Raw genomic sequence first — 18,716 nt, 5'->3', positions numbered from 1 at the left:
AAGTGAATCTTTTTTTTTTTCAGTTCTCACCATTCCATCCTCTTCATAGCACATCTTTCAAATAAATTTGACATGTTGAAAACATTCTTCTCAGAGACTTCAGGTCAAATCAACCCCCTAACTCTCACAAGCAAAACCCATTGACTAGTGAAATGACAAAAGCAGCTGTGTGAACACATACCTCAGAGTTAAATATCTGTGTGCTAGTCTCAAACTGGACGCTCATTAGAATACAGACACATGGACATGGAGACACACGCAGACCCCACCCCACCCCCAGTGATCCACTCTTCTAGCAGCAGAGCTTGTGGAAATGCAAAGCTTGTGAGCTTTATCAGAAAAGACCAGTCTGGAGCAGGGGAAAGGTGATGCCAAGTGCCAATAATTAAGAAAATATACTGACCATATATATAAATGCCCGGCCTGGAAAGAGAGACAGGGATGATGTGTATGCATATATAAAAATGGAGGTTATATTTAAAGATATCACAAAACAACCTTTTTCTGTGGGACTTTCAATAACATGTTATTCACATAAAATGTATATATTGTACTAAAGACACACTTTCATCTACTTCTCATAACAAAGTCTCAACATTAAAAAGTATGCACTAGTACTGGCATAAGGAATACGCATGATCACATCTCCCCCAGCAAAGCACATTTGGGGGAGCAGAATATTAAGATTAAAAAAAAAAGATTAATTTACCTACTAGATCTAAAATCAACACAGAGGAGATGAATATAGACATCTCCTACCTTTACTGTTAGTAATCTAGTACTTTTCTGTTTTCTGTGATTTGTGTGTATATGGTTCGTATGTGTGGGGGAGGGGGGGCTAAGGATTGAACTCAGGGGCATTCCACCTCTGAGCGACACCCCAGCCCTTTTATTTATTTATTTTTATTTTTATTTTTTGTGGGTTTGGGGATGGAACCCAGGGCATTTGACCTCCGAGCTATACCCCCTGCTCTATTTTTTATTCTTTTTTTGAAACAGGGTCTCACTAAGTTGCAGAGGACCTCACTAAGTAGCTGAGGCTGTCTGCAAACTGTGATCCTCTGGTCTCAGCCTCCCGAATGCTAGAGTTACAAGCGTGCGCCACTACAACCAGCTTGTTTTTTGTTTTGAAACAGGGTATCTATCATTCCATTGCTGACAGCCTTGCTAAATGGCTGTGAACCTGTGATCCTCCTATTTCAGCTTTCCAAGTACTGGGATTTACAGGTATGCACCATCATGCTTGTCTTGTTTTCTATAATTCTTTAGGTATGGGAAGAAACTAAAATTTACAGGCCCAGGACTAAGGAAGGGAAAGTGAGTATAACTGATCTACCAGTGCCTGGTAGCCCAGATTAAGGCACATTGCTCTGGAGGTGCACCCATGAGGAGGAGCTGGCAGCCAGCACTGCAGACACAAAAAGACTGTCCAGCTTACTCCTTACTCCCAAAGCCACACCTCCAAAGCTATTGCCAGAGATGATGTGCCTTATTACAACCATATTCTGTGAGGAGCCTGAGAAATTCTTTTGGGATGAGATAACATGCAGGGATTTTTTTTGTCTTTTGGGTTTTTTTTTTTTTGGCGGGGGGTGGTACTGGGGATTAAACCCAAGGGCATCCTACCTTTGAGCTATACCTCCAGGCCTATTTTTTATTTTTCACTTTGAGCTGGGGATTTCACTAAGTTGCAGAGGGTCTCACTAAGTAATTGAGGCTGGTGACAAACTTGTGATCCTCCTGTCTCAGGCTCTCAAGTACTAGGATTACAAGCATGAGCCACCACCCTTGGCTTAAAATGTAGTTTTTACAGAAATTCCTAAAGATTTCTCAACTCTTAAAATCTCCAGAGCAGGGAGCTGCAATGCAGAAAATCTGTTGAGAGCTAAAAAGAAGAAGAAGAAAAAAAAAGAGAGAGAGAGAGAGTCATTTAGATGGAATGTTTGCCACAGAGGGGCACAGAGAAGCATCAACCAGATTACCTATTTGCTGAATCTCCTGACCTGCCTTCTAAGGGAAGTATAAAATTGCTTATTTTTCACATTCACTTTAGAATAATGATTCTGGAGTTTTATTCTACTTTTTCTTTTGTTTTTGTGGTACTGGCAATTAAATTCCCAAAGTACATACCGGATCCCTATTTTATTTTGCTTTGTTTTCTCTTTTTTTTGGTGGAACTGGGGTTCCTGGAAGCCCTTCTACATCCGGGCTACACTTCCAGTCCTATTTTTACATTTTTATTTGGAAACAGGGTCTCCTAAGCCAGCGCACGCGGCTGGCTTCGAACCTGCGTGATCCTCCTGTCTCTGCCTCCCAAGCGCGGGGATTACAAGCGTGCGCCACCACGCCCGGCCCCTATTTTATTTTGAAACAGGGTCTAAGTTACTGAGGACCTTGATAAACTCCTGAGGATGGCTTTGAAACTGTGATCCTCCTGTCTGAGCATCCCAAATACTGGGATTACAGGTGTGCATCACCACGCCCAGCTTCTACTCTACTACTGATTTACACACATCATGTCTTATTAAAAGTTCTGTGAAAAAAAAAAAAAATTTGGCCGGGCGTGGTGGCGCAGGCTTGTAATCCCCGTGCTTGAGAGGCTGAGACAGGAGGATCGCACGGGTTCGAAGCCAGCCTCAGCTACTTAGTGAGGCTTTCAGCAACTTAGTGAAACCCTGTTTCCAAATAAAATATAAAAAAGGTCTGGGAGTATAGCCCAGAAGTAGAAAGCCTCTTGGTTCCATCCCCAGTACCACCAAAAAAAAAAAAAAAAAAAAAAAAAAATTTAAATAATAGGAAGCCGAGCATGATGGCGCACACTTGTAATCCCAACATTCTGGAGGCTGAAACCGGAAGAATGCTTTTCGCAGACAGCCTCAGGTACTTAGTGAGGTCCTCTGCAACTTAGTGAGACCCTGTTTCAAAATAAAGAATAAAAATAGGGCAGGGGGTGTGGCTCAGAGGTCAAATGCCCCTGGGTTCCATCCCCAGACCCACAAAAATAAATAAATAAATAAATAAATAAATAAATAAATAAATAAATAAAATAATAGGGCAGCCAGGCATGGTGGTGCACGCTTATAATCCCCGCTCTTAGGAGGCGGAGACAGGAGGATCATGCAGGTTCGAAGCCAGCCTCGCTGGCTTAAGAGACCCTGTTTCCAAATAAAAATATAAGATAGGTCTGGGAGTGTTAAGTGTAGCCTGGAGGTAAAAGGGTTTCCAAGAACCCCAGTACCACCAAAATAATAATAATAATAATAATAATAATAATAATAATAATAATAATAAGGCTGAGGATGTAGCTCAGAGGTAGAATGCCCTGGGTTAAATCCTCAGTACTGCAAAAAAAAAAAAAAAAAAAAAAAAAAAGGAATGAAGCAGAACACATACTGTATAGTTGGCTGAACTACTCTGTTTGGACACAGCTGCCTGGTACTTTGCCATTCGATCCTTTATGGAGGTTTCTGAAAGGCGTGGGAGTTCCAGATTTCGCTTACTCTCATTTTTCTCGGAGTTGAATGCAGAGGATGACAAGTGACCTGGAAGCATGAAAATAACATGCTTTGTTAGAAGATAAAACATGATTCCAGTGGTTTCAAGATTCTGCATTTTGTGCTATTGTAATCAAATGAACAATTTCTTCTACTAACAGGACTAAAAAGGAAATCAGGAATATTATTGTCATATATAAGGTAATCATTCACTTTCCTAATGTTGAAAGAGGGCACTTTTACTATAATTGGGCATTATGCATTTTAAAGTTTTGACTAATTTAACATGTGAGAAAACTGAGATCTCAGTCCTGTTTTAATTTCCATTTCTTTGCTTAACAGGAGGCTGAGACTTTCTTGTGCTTGTTAATTTGTCTCTTTAGTGAGATGCCTGTATGTACCCCTTTCCTAAAACATACTAATTCCATTCTCAAGGTGTTAAATTACCACCAGTAATACAGGATAACCAGTCCTTTTTGTTTATTTTAGGTGCTAGAAGTTAAACATAGGGCTCGTACATGCTAAGCACATGTGATACCACGGAGCTGCATCCCTATCCCTAGGATAGTCAATCTTATAAGTGATATAGCCCATTTATTGAGGATCTCAAGCCCCAAATAACAATATAGCCCCAAGTGTCTGCAGCACTTTTCCTTAATTGCTCAAGGTATCCTTTGGTCATTACAAGTTACTATTGACAAGAATGGATTAAAATATAAGAAAAAGCCAGGCAAGGTAGGGCTTGTAATCCCAGTACCTGGGAGGCTGAGACAGGAGGATCACAGGTTCGTGGCCAACCTCAGCTATTTAGTGAGTCCCTTCAAAACTTATTAAGAGCCGGGTATAGTGGTGCACGCTTGCAATCCCAGCACTTGGGAGGGAGAGAGGAGGATCACACAGGTTCGAAGCCAGCCTCAGCTACTTAGTGAGGCTCTCAGTAACTTAGTGAGACCCTGTTTCCAAATAAAATATAAAATAGGTCTGGGAGTATGGCCCAGAGGTAGAAAAGCCCCTGGGTTCAATCCCCAGTACTAAAAAAAAAAAAAGAATAAAAAACAGGGCTGAGGTATGTAGCTTGGAGGTAGAATGCCTCTGGGTTCAGTATCCAGTAACACACACACACACACACACACACACACACACACACACACGCACACGCGTGCGCAAACGCAAACGCACACACACACACACACACACACACACACACACACGCACACACACACACACGGCATTGGCTTTGAGTCTAGTCCAAAAGGCATGCACATGGAACTTCTGCTTACCTGGGCCTATTTCCAAGTCATCCAGAGAATAACTATTTTCAGAAATCCTCCTTCCACCTGTATTTCGGCTTTGGGCTGAAAGAATCTGTATAGAAAACAAAGGGGAACATGGAAAAATGTTGATGTAATCTTCAAATATCCTTTATTAATATAATCTAGAGAGATTTTATGTTCATTTTTACATTCCACATCTTTTTCTTTTTCTTTAGTGCTAGGACTCAAACTCAGGGCCTCATGCATGCTAGGCAAATGTTCTACCACTGAGCCACATTCCCAGCCCCATCCCATATATATATATATATTTTTTTTTTGGTGGTACTGGGGTTCCTGGAAGCCCTTCTACCTCCGGGCTACACTCCCAGACCTATTTTTACATTTTCATTTTTGGAAACAGGATCTCCTAAGCCAGCGCGCGCGGCTGGCTTCGAACCTGCGCGATCCTCCTGTCTCTGCCTCCCAAGCGCGGGGATTACAAGCGTGCGCCACCACGCCCGGCTAGATGTTTTTTTTTTATTGGTACATTATGATCACAAATAATAGTAGGATTTGTTGTTACATAGCCCCATTCCAGATATTTTTTAAATGTTATAAATATCAAGTACTACATATTCCCAGGTGCGCAGGGAGAAAACAGTTAACTTTATACAGGTAATGCTCTATGCTAATGATCATTGCCTAACCAGGTCAACCAGCAAGCACTGTAATTTATTTTTATTTTTATTTTTTGGTACTGGGGATTAAATGCAGGAGTATTATACCTCTAAGCTACACCCCCAGCCCTTTTTTAAGCCTTTTTTTTTTTTTTGGTGGTACTGGGGGTGGAACCCAGAGGCTTTCTACCTTCGGGCTATACTATTTTATACTTTATTTGGAAACAGGGTCTCACTAAGTTGCTGAGAGCCTCACTAAGTAGCTGAGGCTGGCTTCGAACCTGTGCGATCCTCCTGACTCAGCCTCCCAAGCGCGGGGATTACAAGCGTGCACCACCATGCCCGGCTAAGCCTTTTTTTTTTCCTGAAACAGGGTCTCACTGGGTTGCAAAGGACCTCACTAAGTAGCTGAGGCTGTCCGCAAACCATGATCCTCCTGTCTCAGCCTCCTGAATGCTGGGATTGTAATCCACCAGAACTGCACCACCAGAACTGGCTTTATTTATTTATTTATTTAGTGATTGATTGATTGATTGCAGTACTGGGGATGGAACCCAGGGGCATTCTACCTCCAAGCTATATCCCCATCCCTATTTTTTAGTCTTTATTTTGAAAAAGGGTCTCACTGAGTTGCCAAGGGCCTCACTAGCTGAGGCTGTCCTTGAACTGCGATCCTTCTGTCTCAGCCTCCCAAGTACTGGGATTACAAGTGTGCACCACCATGCCTGGCTACTTTTTTATTTTGAAGCAGGGTCTTGCTAAGTTACTGAGGCTGTCCTTGATCCTGTGATCATGCTGTCTCAGTCTCCCAAGTATTGGGATTACAGGTGTGTACCACCATGCTCAGTAGCACTGTAATTTAAATAATCATTGGGAGGGAATCCTCACATCTCATATGACAAGGACAAAACCCTCCAAACTGCCGAGATCCGATCATGGCATCTACTGTGTCTTGTCCATTCTACTTTCTCCTTGCTGCTCTTGCTGACACTGTCTTGGTCACATCCTCATAATCTTTTCCCTGGACCACTGCATTTCTTTCTTTCTCTTTTTCTTCCTTCCTTTCCTTTCCTTCCTTCCTTTCTTTCTTTCCTTTTTTTTTTTTTTTTTTTTTGTGGTACTAGAGATAGAACCCAGGGACATTCTATGTCCGAGCATTCTACCAGTGCCCGGCTTCTAGACTCAGCAATTTAGCAAAATTTTTGCAAATTCTGGGTATGATAGAGCACACTTGTAATCCTAGCATTTGGAAGGCTAAAACAGGAGGGTCGCAGGTTTGAAGCCAGCCTCAGCAGTTTAGGAAGGCCCTTTGCAATTCAGTAAGACCTTGTTTCAAAATAAAAAATAAGAAGGGTAGACTGTCACCGGGTTCCAACGTTAGTAACACACACACACACACACACACACACACACACACACACACACAAAAAAAAAAAAAAAAAAAAGGCAACAAAGGGAGACTGTTTCAAAACAAAAAACTGGGGGTGTACCTCAGAGCTAGAACGCCTTTGGGTTCTACTTCTAGTACCCCCCCCCCAGAAAAAAGGAGCCAGGCGTGGTGGCACACACTTGTAATTCCATCATTTGGGAGGCTGAGATAGGAGCATTGTCGTTCTCAGACAGCCTCAGCTACTTAGTGAGGCCCTTTGTACTTCAGTAAGAGCCAGTTTCAAAATAAAGAAAAAAAATAGGGTTGGGGGTATAGCTAGGAGGTACAATCCCCCTGGGTTCCATCCCCACTACTGCACAAAAAAAAGAAAAGAAAAGAAAAGAAAAGAAAAAGATAAAGAAAAAAGCCAGGTGTGGTGGGGCACACTTGTAATCCAAGTACTTAGGAGGCTGAAAAAGGAGGATCCAGGGTTTGTGGCCAGTCTCAGCTACTTAGTGAGACCCTGTTTCAAAATAAAGAATAAAACACGCCGGGCGTGGTGGTGCATGCTTGTAATCCCCACGCTTGGGAGGCAGAGACAGGAGGATTGTGCAGGTTCGAAGCCAGCCGCGCATGCTGGCTTAGGAGACCCTGTTTCCAAATAAAAATGTAAAAATAGGTCTGGGAGTGTAGCCCGGAGGTAGAAGGGCTTCCAGGAACCCCAGTACCACCAAAAAAAAAAAAAAAAAAAAAAAAAATCTTGTTCTTTGCTAGATTTTTACTTAATTGCTTGGGTTAATTAAGTTGGGGTTAATTAAGTTAATTAAGTTTGGCCTTAAGTTTTTTTTTTTTAAGCCTGATCTACAAGGGTATCAATACCCTGATTTATTTTCTGCAAGTACTAAAGAAGTGAATGAGCCTAGTGTGGTAGCACACACTTGTAATCCCAGTACTTAGGAGGCTGAGATAGGACGACTGCAAGTTCACAACCAGCCCCAGCTACTTTGTGAGGCCCTCAGTAACTTAGACTCTGTTTTAAAATAAAGAATAAAAATAGGGCTGGGAGCTGGGCATGGTGGTTCGCTCTTGTAAAATCAGTACTTGGGAGGCTGAGACAGGGGGATCTCAGGTTTGAGGCTAGTCTCAGCTACTTAGTGAGGTCCTCCACAATTTAGTGAGACCCCGTTTCAAAATAATGTATAAAAAATAGGGCTGGAAGCCCGGCGTGGTGGTGCACGCTTGTAATCCCCATGCTTGGGAGGCGGAGATAGGAGGATAACGCAGGTTTGTAGCCAGTCTTGCTGGCTTAAGAGACTCTCTTTCTGAATAAAAATATAAAAATAGGTTTGGGAGTGTAGCCCGGAGGTAGAAGGGCTTCCAGGAACCCCAGTACCACAAAAAAAAAAAAAAAAAAAAAAGGGCTGGAATGTAGCTTGGAGGTAGATGCCCCTGGATTCAGTGGGGGCAGGGATAGAGATGGGAGTGTAACTTGGAGGTAAAGAGCTCTTAGGTTCAATACCCAGTACTGTAAACAAAAAACAAAACAGGGCAGGGATGTAGCTCAGAAGTAAAATGGCCCTAAGTTCAGTCCCCAGTCCTGAGAAAAAAACTCATGTAGTTTTAGAAAAAATATGCAGGGAGAAATATCTGTGAAAATCAGTCATACTGACTAAGGAGAAATACAGCTCTGAGATGAAACAGTTTTAATGAGATCCCTGGTGAAGCACTAACATCGACCTGTAAGACGTTTTCACCTCCAAACCAAACAGTAAGAACAGTTAAGATCTCAAATGAATTTAAGATTAAATTTCTGATCTACATTTACAAGTGGTAATCTGAGGTACGGGAAGAAGGAGGGGTTTCCTCCAATATTCTCAAGGAAGTAAAGAAGCAAAAAAAAAAAACAAAACAAAATCCCAACTCTACATGCCTGCACGCCCATACCTCTCCCCAGGAATTCTAATGCCAAAATACTACTCTGTAACAGACTTTTAGCTCATTTCAGCCCTTTTTACTCAGACAGTTGAGGGAGCTTTAATTATCATGCTCTGTCAAGGAAAGAGAAAAAATATAAGACATTGAGACATTTTAAGACTTCCTGGAATTTCCTAAGGCTCAGCTTTACACCAACACACAACTTCTCCTTGTCAGCTGAATGTGTGTGAATGTCCCTTTAGTGTTCTCTGTAATTCCATAAATTAAATGCACTAACATGTACTGTTAAGAGGATAAGAGTTTTGGGATTTTAGCCAGCAGCCTGTGGAATTGATTTTTTTCTAGATTTTGTTTATTTATTTTATGGAACTAGGGATAGAACCCAGGGACATTCTACCTCTGAACTACACCCAGTCCTATTTTATTTTTCATTTTGGTACAGGGTCTCACTAAGTTACCTCACATTGGCCTTGAACCTGTAATCCTCCTGTCTCAGATTCCCAAGTACTAGGAATAGAGTGTGTGTCATCACACACAGCTGGAATTTTCTTTACTTTTTTTTTTTGTTAATTAAATAAATTAGGTTCTACATAAGTAACAAAGTAGGATTTCCTGTCTCCTCTAAGTAACACACACACGTGTGTGTGTGTTAGTGTTATTGGGAAATGAGCCCAGAGGCATTCTACCTCAGAGCTCTACCCCCAGCCCTATTTAATTTATTTATTTATGTATTTTATTTATTTAGCAGTACTGGGGATGGAAACCAGGGGCAGTCTACCTTTGAGTTACACCCCCAGCGTTATTTTTTATTCTTTATTTTTGAAACAGGGGCTCACTAAGTGGAGAGGGCCTCACTAAGTAGCTGAGGCTGTCCTCAAACCACGATCCTCCTATCTCAGCCTCTCAAGTACTGGAATTACAAGCCTGCAAGTACTGGAATTACAAGCCTGCGCCACCACATTTTTTTTTTTTTTTTTTTTTTTTTTTTTTTTTTGCAGTGTTATACCCAAAGTCCGGGATCTCAGGGGGAGAGAGACCACCAACATACAACAATGCAACGGCAGGAAGGGAATTTATTGGGGGACTAGCTCAAGCTCGGGTCCAAGTCCTCCGCGTGGAGTTTTGACAAGGCCCACCAGTCATTGTTTTAAGGCAGTTTTATACATTTCAGTCATTCGGGCGGGCTGTGATTTACATTTCAGTCACTCGGGCTGTGATTTACAAAGGAGTTATCTTTAAACCAAAAGGAATCTTTGCTGCTGTTATCACAAGCAACTGGACAGGATACTTGGTGCCTCCCATTTGGTTCGTGTCTCCTGAGGTTGGGTGGGAGTTTTTCATCCTGACCCCGGTGCCAAAATTGACACTTAACTGTTAGCTGTATTCCTGGGAAACTGAAACTCAGCTTAGCATTTGTTGTATGGATGAAGCCTGTCATGGCTCCGTTCTGGTCCTACGATGGTACTGGGGATGGAACCCAGAGGCATTCTACCTCCAAGCTATACCCTCAGCTCTATTTTTTGCTCTTTATTTTGAAACAGGGTCTCACTGAGTTGCAAAGGGTCTCACTAAGTACCTGAGGCTGTCTGCAAACCTCAATCTTCATGTTTTAGCCTCCCAAATGCTGGGAACACAAGCGTGTGCCACCACTCTTGGCTTGCCACCACATATTTTTAAGAAATATTCTCTTTAAAACTATTTCTCAATTTGGCTTTAATTTGCAGAATTCCTTTCCTCACTCAGACACTTCCTTTAACCTTTCAAACTTTGACCTTAGACTGGCATCCATCCAAAGTCAAGGATTGAGGAAGCATGGCTTTTGGAAAAAGTTAGATTTTGATGAACTATCCATAGGGATCCTGGGATATAGATAAAAAAATCTTGGCTTGATTTTTTAAAGGTTTAAGAAGACTTTGTTTCAAAATTATAAATAAAAAAATGCTAGAGTGCAGCTCAGTGGTAGAGCGCCTGAGTTAAATATCCAGCACCATGGCGGGGGAGGGGGAAGAGTTTATTTATATAATACAATACACATAGAAGGAACACTTATCCTGTGGCAAGTGGTAAGATCTATCTACATTTTCTGTATTTCCAACTGTTCTGCCAAAATTATGTGTTAGTCTTATAAAAAGGAAAAAAAGAAAGGAACTGGGGTGTAGCTCAGTGAGAAAGTACCTATTTAGCATGTATAAGGTTCTGGATTCCATCCCCAGCACCACACACACAAAAAAACACTAATTAAAAAAAGAAAAAGAAAAGGAAGGAGAGGTAGTACTTCATATATATTAAGCTAACATAAATAGATAAAAATAACAAAACCAAATGGTTGATAAAAGTTTCAGAAAAATGTACTTAGAATGTGCTACTTGTGTTTATACTACTGCTCCTTTTTTTTTTTTTTTTTTGTACTGGGGATTGAACCTAGGGGCATTCTACCTCCAAGCGACACCCCATCCCTATTTTTTATTCTTTAATTTGAAACAGGGTCTCACTAAGTTGCTGACAGCCTCACTAAGTTGCTGAGGCTGGCCATGAACCTGAACCCTCCTGTCTCAGCCTCCCGAGTATTGAGATTACTAGTGTGTGTGGCACCACGCCTGGCTTCCCAGCCCAATTTTTTTTTAATTTTTATTTGAAAACAGGGTTTTGCTAGGTTGATGTGAGTCTTACTACCTGGTGAGGATATTGCATACTCTGAGAACAAGCTCAAAATAGGTAAGAATATCCTCTGACTGATATAATTACTTCAGTAATACAGTCCAAAGAAATAACTAAAACCAAAATATTTCTTTAAAGATGTTTAGAGCTTTTCTATTGAACTAGAAGACAATCTAATTATTAGGAATGACTAAACAGTATATTAAAATATCATATTTCCATAAAAGGCTAACTTACATGAATTAGGAAAAAACATACCTAAGTCTATGTAAAAAAGACCAAACAAAAAATAAGGATCACAAAACAAGTACACATAGAATTAAACCACATAAAACCCAGTAATGCAATGAAAAAGGCCAAAAAGGATCTGGAGTTTTGTGTATAACTGATAAGGGTTAATCTACTCCTGTGTGTGTGTGTGCATGCACTACTAAGGATAGAACCCAGGGGTCTTCTACCTACGGGCTATACTCCCAGACCTATTTTATGTTTTATTTGGAAACAAGGTCTCACTAAGTTGCTGAGAGCCTCACTAAATAGCTGAGGCAGGCTTTGAACCTGTGCGATCCTCCTGTCTCAGCCTCTCAAGTACTGGGATTATAAGCATGCACCTCTATGCCCATCAGGGTTACTCTATTTTTTCCTGGTTTTCTAATTTGCTCTTTCTTCGCCTTTCTGGCTCATCCTGGGATGTATTACGATTCAGATGACTATTTAATTTACGTGGTAAGAATAAGAAAAAACAAAAGCAGGGCCTGGTGGTACCCGGTTTGTAATCCCAGCATTTGGGAGAGGATCCCAGGTTCTAGGCCAGCCTCGGCTTAGTGAGAACTTCCACAATTTAGTGAGACCCCTGTTTCATATTAAAGAATAAAAAATAGGGCTGGCAGTATAGCTTGGAGGTAGAATGCCCCTGGGTTCTATCCCTAGCACCCCCCCACACACACACAAAGATAAGAAAAGAAAGAGAAAGAAAAGAAAAAAAAGAAAAACAAAAATACCAAATCTACAAATATCTACAAATTTCAAGCTCTGGAATTTTAGTACAAATTTCTTGTATTCCAATGTTCTTTCTTTCTTTTTTTTTTTTTGCACGTCTGGGGATGGAACCCAGGGGCATTCGATCTCCGAGCTACAACCCCTGCCCTATTTTTTATTCTTTATTTTGAGACAGGGTCTCACTAAGTTGCAGAGGCCTCACTACATAGCTGAGGCTGTCCGCAAACTGCAATCATCCAGTCTCAGCCTCCCAAATGCTGGGATTACAAATGTGCGCCACCACACCCGACTTCCAATGTATTTCTTCATTTCATTGCCCTGATGTTTTTCATCTAATTAACGAAAAATGTGGGAAGACAGAGATCTAATGTCTTTGAGAATGCAACTGTTACTATGTTTTAAATTTCTCCATTTCCTTAGATTTCAAAAATACATAGGACCACGTCCAGTTGTTTCTCAACAATAAGCAGCTATAATAATCCACAAAGACAGCGTTATATGCTTGAAGGAGTACTATACAATTCCAATCCTAGTTTTGTTATTAATTAGCCACATGACACTGGTCATACCAGCTAACTTTTCTAACCTTAGCTGTTTCCAACTATAAAACTGTGTTTTAATATCCTAACTGAAAGCAGTTAAGTTGGATAAAATAACCATTTTAGCTCTAGGATCTAAATGGCAAAGATCTTGATGGGGATTTATCACTCATTGTAACTCATTAATGAGTTAGAAGGCCAGAGGAAATGACTCTTTCATATAGTCATCTGGATACACACCTAGATTATCTAATCCAGAAGTGAGTTCAACAGCAGGAAGCAAAGGTGTTGGTATTTAGGGGGCAGATCATCTTTCTGGCCCTCACAAGTGCTAACATAACCAACATTGCTTTGGGAATGTTCCAGGCTCTGACACTGATTTCCAACATGTTTTACTGTAATAAAACTTGCAAGAAACCAGTAAGCAGTTAGTTGGCATGAAAGTAAGCAGAGACGAGGTGACTAGTCTCTAAGCTGACACACTGAGGTCAGCCATTAGGGACGAGAAAACAGTGAGAAATAGAATTCTTTACACTTGGATCCATTATTATCTTCGCACAAAATATTGGATAATTACTTGGAGCTATGAATTAAGATTAAATAAAACTTTAAGCTGGGCATGGTGGCCCATGCTTGCAATTATGCATTTGGGAGGCCGAGTCAGGAGGATCGTGGTTCATGCCCAGCCTCAGCTACTTAGTGAGGCCCTTTGCAACTCAGTGAGACCCTGTTTCAAAATAAAGAATACAAAATAGAGCTGGGGGTGTAACTTGGAGGCAGGATGCCTCTGGGTCCAATCCCTAATACTGCAAATAAATAAAATAAAATAAAATTTTATACTGGCATGTGGTCTTTATGAAAAATGTACCACTATATAGAGAAATCAGAGTAACACTGAGAGCTGTCTTATCTACATTTTTTAAATTAAGAGGGGAAGCTATAATCTGTAGGTGAAATATTAAACCAGAAAAAAAAAAAAAAGCTTTAATAAGATAAGAGAAAGAGCCAAGTATGGTGGCGTACGCTTGTAATCCCAGTAATTGGAAGGCTAAGACAGGTGGATCACGGGTTCAAAGCCAGCCTTGGCAATTTAGTGAGGCCCTCTGCAAATTAGTGAGACCCTGTTTCCAAATAAGAAATAAAATTGGGCTAGGGATATAGCTCAGAGCTAGAGAGGTAGAATGCCCCTGGGTTCAATACCCAGTGGCACACACATAAGTAAATAAATAAATAAATAAATAAATAAATAAATAAGAAAAAGGACATTGACAGAAAAACAATGATAAAAACTGGGTATGGGCCGGGCGTGGTGGCGCACGCTTGTAATCCCCGCGCTTGGGAGGCGGAGACAGGAGGATCGCGCAGGTTCGAAGCCAGCCACGCTGGCGTAAGAGACCCTGTTTCAAAAATATAAAATAGGTCTGGGAGTGTAGCCCGGAGGTAGAAGGGCTTCCAGGAACCCCAGTACCACCAAAAAAAAAAACTGGGTATGGTGGCACACACCTGTAATCCTTAGAGACTTGGGAGGCGGAGGCAGGAGGATAGAAATTTAGAGACCAAAAAGCGGGGTGTGGTGGCACACACTTGTAACCCCAGTATTTGGGAGGCTGAGACAGAAAAATCGTGGATTCAAACCTATGCTTGAAAACATAGCTTGCTTTCAAGCCGGGAGTGGTGGCGCATGCTTGTAATGCCTGCGCTTGGGAGGCTGAGACAGGAAGAACGCACAGGTTCGAAGCCAGCCTCAGCTACTTAGTGAGGCTCTCAGCAACTTAGTGAGACCCTGTTTCTAATAAAATATAAAATAGGTCTGGGAGTATAGCTCAGAGGTAGAAAGCCTCTGGGTTCCACCCTCAGTACCACACACACACACACACACACACACACACACACACACACAAAATAAATAAATAAAACATAGCATGCTTTCAGAAACCTAGTGAGACCCTGTTCCAAATAAAGAAATAAAATCAGGGGCATAGCTTGAAGGTAGAATGTCTTCAGGTTCAATCCTCAGTACCAAATAAAAAAGTTAGAGACCAGTTGGGGCAACTTAACAAGACCCTGTCTCAAAATAAAAATATAACTGGGGATGTAGCTCAGTGGTAGAGTATCCTTGGATTCAGTCCTCAGTACTGTAATAAATAAATAAGCAAATGAATAAATAAATAAATATTTTTTTTAAATGTCTGTATTTTGAGACAGGGTCTTACTGAGTGGCCCAGGCAGGCCTGGATCCTGTGATCATCCTATCTTAGCCTCTCAAGTTGCTGGGATCACAGACGTACATGACTATGACCAGCTAAGATAATTCTTATGTATATTTAATAATATGTGAAATCAGTTATCTATATTTTTTCTTTTTTTCTTTCTACTTCTGAGCCACATACTCAGCCCTATTTTATTCTTTTATTCTTTTTTAATTTATTGTGGTAGTGGGGGTGAAATGCAAGGGCTTTTCTACCTCCGGATTATACTCCCAGACCTATTTTATATTTTTTTAGGAAACAGGGTCTCACTAAGTTGCTGAGAGCCTCACTGAGTAGCTGAGGTTGGCTTTGAACCTGTGTGATCTGTGTGATCCTCCTGTCTCAGCTCCCAAGCGCTGGGATTACAAACATGCGCCACCACGCTGGGCTTATTCTTTTAGTCTGAAACAAGGTCTCACTAAGTTGTGGAGGGTCTCGCTAAGCAGCTGAGGCTGGCTGTAACTTTTGATCCTCCTGTCATAGCCTCCCAAGTACTGGGATTACAGGTGTGCACCACCATGCAGGGCTAGTTATCCCCATTTAAAGGAGTAGCAATGAAGCGAGGTGTGGTGGCGCACACCTGTAATCCCAGCATTTGGGAGGCTAAAACAGGAGGATCGTGGTTTGTGGACAGCTTCAGCTACTTAGTGAGGTCCTCTGCAACTGAGTGAGACCCTCGTTCAAAATAAAGAATAAACTGGGCTTGGTGGCACATGCTTGTAATCCCTGCGCATGGGAGGCGGAGACAGGAGGATCGCGCAGGTTCGAAGCCAGCCGCGCTGGCTTAAGAGACCCTGTTTCCAAATAAAAATATAAAATGAGGTCTGGGAGTGTAGTCCGGAGGTAGAAGGGCTTCCAGGAACCCTTCTTAGCTGGCTATCCATAAAACATCTGAACACAGATCTGACTTTACCTTGGTTGCCTTACTTTATTAGGGGCTCACTTACTATATCAACACATATATACTATTACATATCAGTGTTATGTTAAAGTAAAAAAAAAATGCTAAAATAGGTACGGTGGTACATGCCTGTAATCCCAGTATTTGGGAGGCTGATATAGGAGAATCTCAAGTTCAAGGTTAGCCTCAGCAACTTAGTGAGGCCCTCTGCAACTTAGCAAGATCCTATTTCAAAATAAATTTTCTAGCCAGACGTGGTGGTGCATGCTTATAAATCCAGCATTTGGGAGGCTGAGACAGGATGATCATAATTTGAAGCCAGCCTCAGTTACTTAGTGAGGCCCTTTGCAACTCAGTGAGACCCTGTTTCTAAATAAAGAATAAAAAGTAGGGCTAGGGGTGTAGCTTGGAGGTAGAATGCCCTGGGTTTCATCCCCAGTACTGCAAAATTAATTAATTAATTAATTTTGTTAAAGGACTGAGAGTATAGTTCAGAGGTAAAATGCTCCTGGGTTTAATTCCCAGTACCAAAAAAAAAAAAACAAAAAAAAAAAACCAAAAAAAAAACCTAAGTGTCATTTCCAAGAACTTACGAGAAGAAAACCACAAAAATGCTGGATGATCTAAAGAAGGATGGTTTGAGTTTCTTGTTGTTTTTTAGTGCTGGGGATTGAACTCCGCCTGTGCTCTACCACTGAGCTACAATCCCAGGCCCTGAAGGATGATTTTACTCTCATGCATCAAGTGAAGCTTTTATTGGCATTTTGATGCTATCCATATATCTGACCCTGGCAATTAGGGAAAACAAAAATCCTTTTTTTTTTTTTTTGGTGGTACTAGGGGTGGAACCCAGGAGCTTTTCTACCTCCAGGCTATACTCCCAGACCTATTTTATATTTTATTTGGAAACAGGGTCTCACTAAGTTGCTGAGAGCCTCACTAGCCGAGGCTGGCTTTGAACCCATGCAATCCTCCTGTCTCAGCCTCCCAAGCGCTGGGATTACAAGTGTGCACCACCACACCCGGCAGGAGAAACAAATTCTGAGAGAAGCTGAGAGGGTAGGAGTCAAAGGATAGAGAAAGCAAACAAGTGAAAAGGGAGATAGGAACGGGGAAACTTCCAGTGTTATTTTATTTTTTCTTTTTGCAGGTCTGGGGTTGGAACCAAGAGGCATTTGACCTCTGAGCTACACCCCCTGCCCTGTTTTTTATACTTTATTTTGAAACAGGGTCTCACTGAGTTGCAGAGGGCCTTACTAAGTAGCTGAGGCTGTCTGCGAACCGCGATCTTCTGGTCTCAGCCTCCTGAACGCTGGGATTACAAGCGTGCGCCACCACGCCCGTCTTCCAGTGTTATTTTAGATCTTTCTATTTTACCTGAATGTATTCTTTTACTTTGGTCATACAAAATGAGCCAGCACATTAAAATATGACTAACTAGGCCGGGCATGGTGGCGCACGTTTGTAATCCCCGCGCTTGGGAGGCAGAGACAGGAGGATCGCGCAGGTTGAAAACCAGCCGCGCATGCTGGCTTAGGAGACCCTGTTTCTAAATAAAAATATATAAAATAGGTCTGAGAGTGTAGTCCGGAGGTAGAAGGGCTTCCAGGAACCCCAGTACCACCAAAAAAAAAAAAAAAAATATATATATATATATATATATGACTAACTAGAAGTATTAAAATATATCATAAATATTAGAAAAAAGGGAGAACCAGGTTGGTGGCACACGCCTGTAATCCCAGTACCTGTGATGCTGAGACAGGAGGAAGGAGGATTGCAGGTTCAATGCCAACCTCAGCAATTTAGTGAGAAACTGTTTTAAAATAAAAATACCAGCCGGGTGTGGTGGTGCACACTTGTAATCCCCATGCTTGAGAGGCTGAGACAGGAGGATTGCACAGGTTCGAAGCCAGCCGTGCTGGCTTAAGAGACCCTGTTTCCAAATAAAAACTATAAAAAAATAGGTCTGGGAGTGTAGCCCGGAGGTAGAAGGGCTTCCTGGAACCCCAGTACCACCAAAAAAAAAGGAATTAGAACTATCACATTCAACTAAATCCCATAACCTGAATAACTCACCTATTTACCAAAGGTATAGAATAAGTAATGAATACCTTTAACAATTCTCATTCCTTATTATTGAACTTAGTTATTTGAAATAAAGACTGGGTAGTAGACGACTATCAAAGAAAGCAAGATACAAAAGAACACAAAAAGCAAGAAGGAAAGCTAATTTCATTTGGGGGAAGCTGAGGTAAGGCCCCAAAAGCTTTGTTTGTTTGGCTTGATTTGGTTTGGTAGGGAGATTAAACCCAGGGGCATTCTACCTCTGAGCTACCTCCCCAGCCCTATTTTATTTTTTAAACAGGGTCTAAGTTATTGAGTTCTGGCCTCAAACCTGGCATCTTCCTGTCTCAGCCTCCCGAGTCCTGAGATTACAGGCATGAACTACCATGCCCAGCTCTCACAGTCTTGAAAGGCCTTATGGAATAACATTTTATTTTATGTTATTTATTATTTATTTATGCGTACTTGGGATAGAACCCAGGCGGCATTCTACCTTTGAGCTACACCCCCAACCCTATTTTTTTAATTCTTTATTTTGAAACAGGGTCTCACTGAGTTGCAAAGGTTCTCACTAA

At 41.4% G+C, this 18,716-nt stretch overlaps 1 protein-coding gene across 6 annotated transcripts in view; it reads right to left on the bottom strand.

Moving 5' to 3' along the window:
* LIMA1 (LIM domain and actin binding 1) overlaps nt 1-18,716 on the bottom strand; it is a gene marked incomplete at both ends in the record, with an annotated part of 78,140 nt that overhangs the window by 22,162 nt on the left and 37,262 nt on the right. For 5 of the 6 annotated variants that reach the window (XM_080705825.1, XM_080705824.1, XM_080705820.1 and 2 more), the window contains 2 exons: nt 3,394-3,542; nt 4,775-4,859. The exons of the other annotated variant lie outside the window; for it this stretch is intronic. In XM_080705825.1, coding sequence (XP_080561951.1) covers nt 3,394-3,542; nt 4,775-4,859 — 234 coding nt within the window. The remainder of the gene's footprint in view (nt 1-3,393; nt 3,543-4,774; nt 4,860-18,716) is intronic. 6 annotated transcript variants of the gene reach the window in all.

The sequence above is a fragment of the Muscardinus avellanarius genome (genome assembly GCF_963383645.1).
Source record: "Muscardinus avellanarius genome assembly, chromosome: 11".
Taxonomy (NCBI): Eukaryota; Metazoa; Chordata; class Mammalia; order Rodentia; family Gliridae; genus Muscardinus; species Muscardinus avellanarius.
This window is presented reverse-complemented; position numbering and strand designations above follow the sequence as displayed.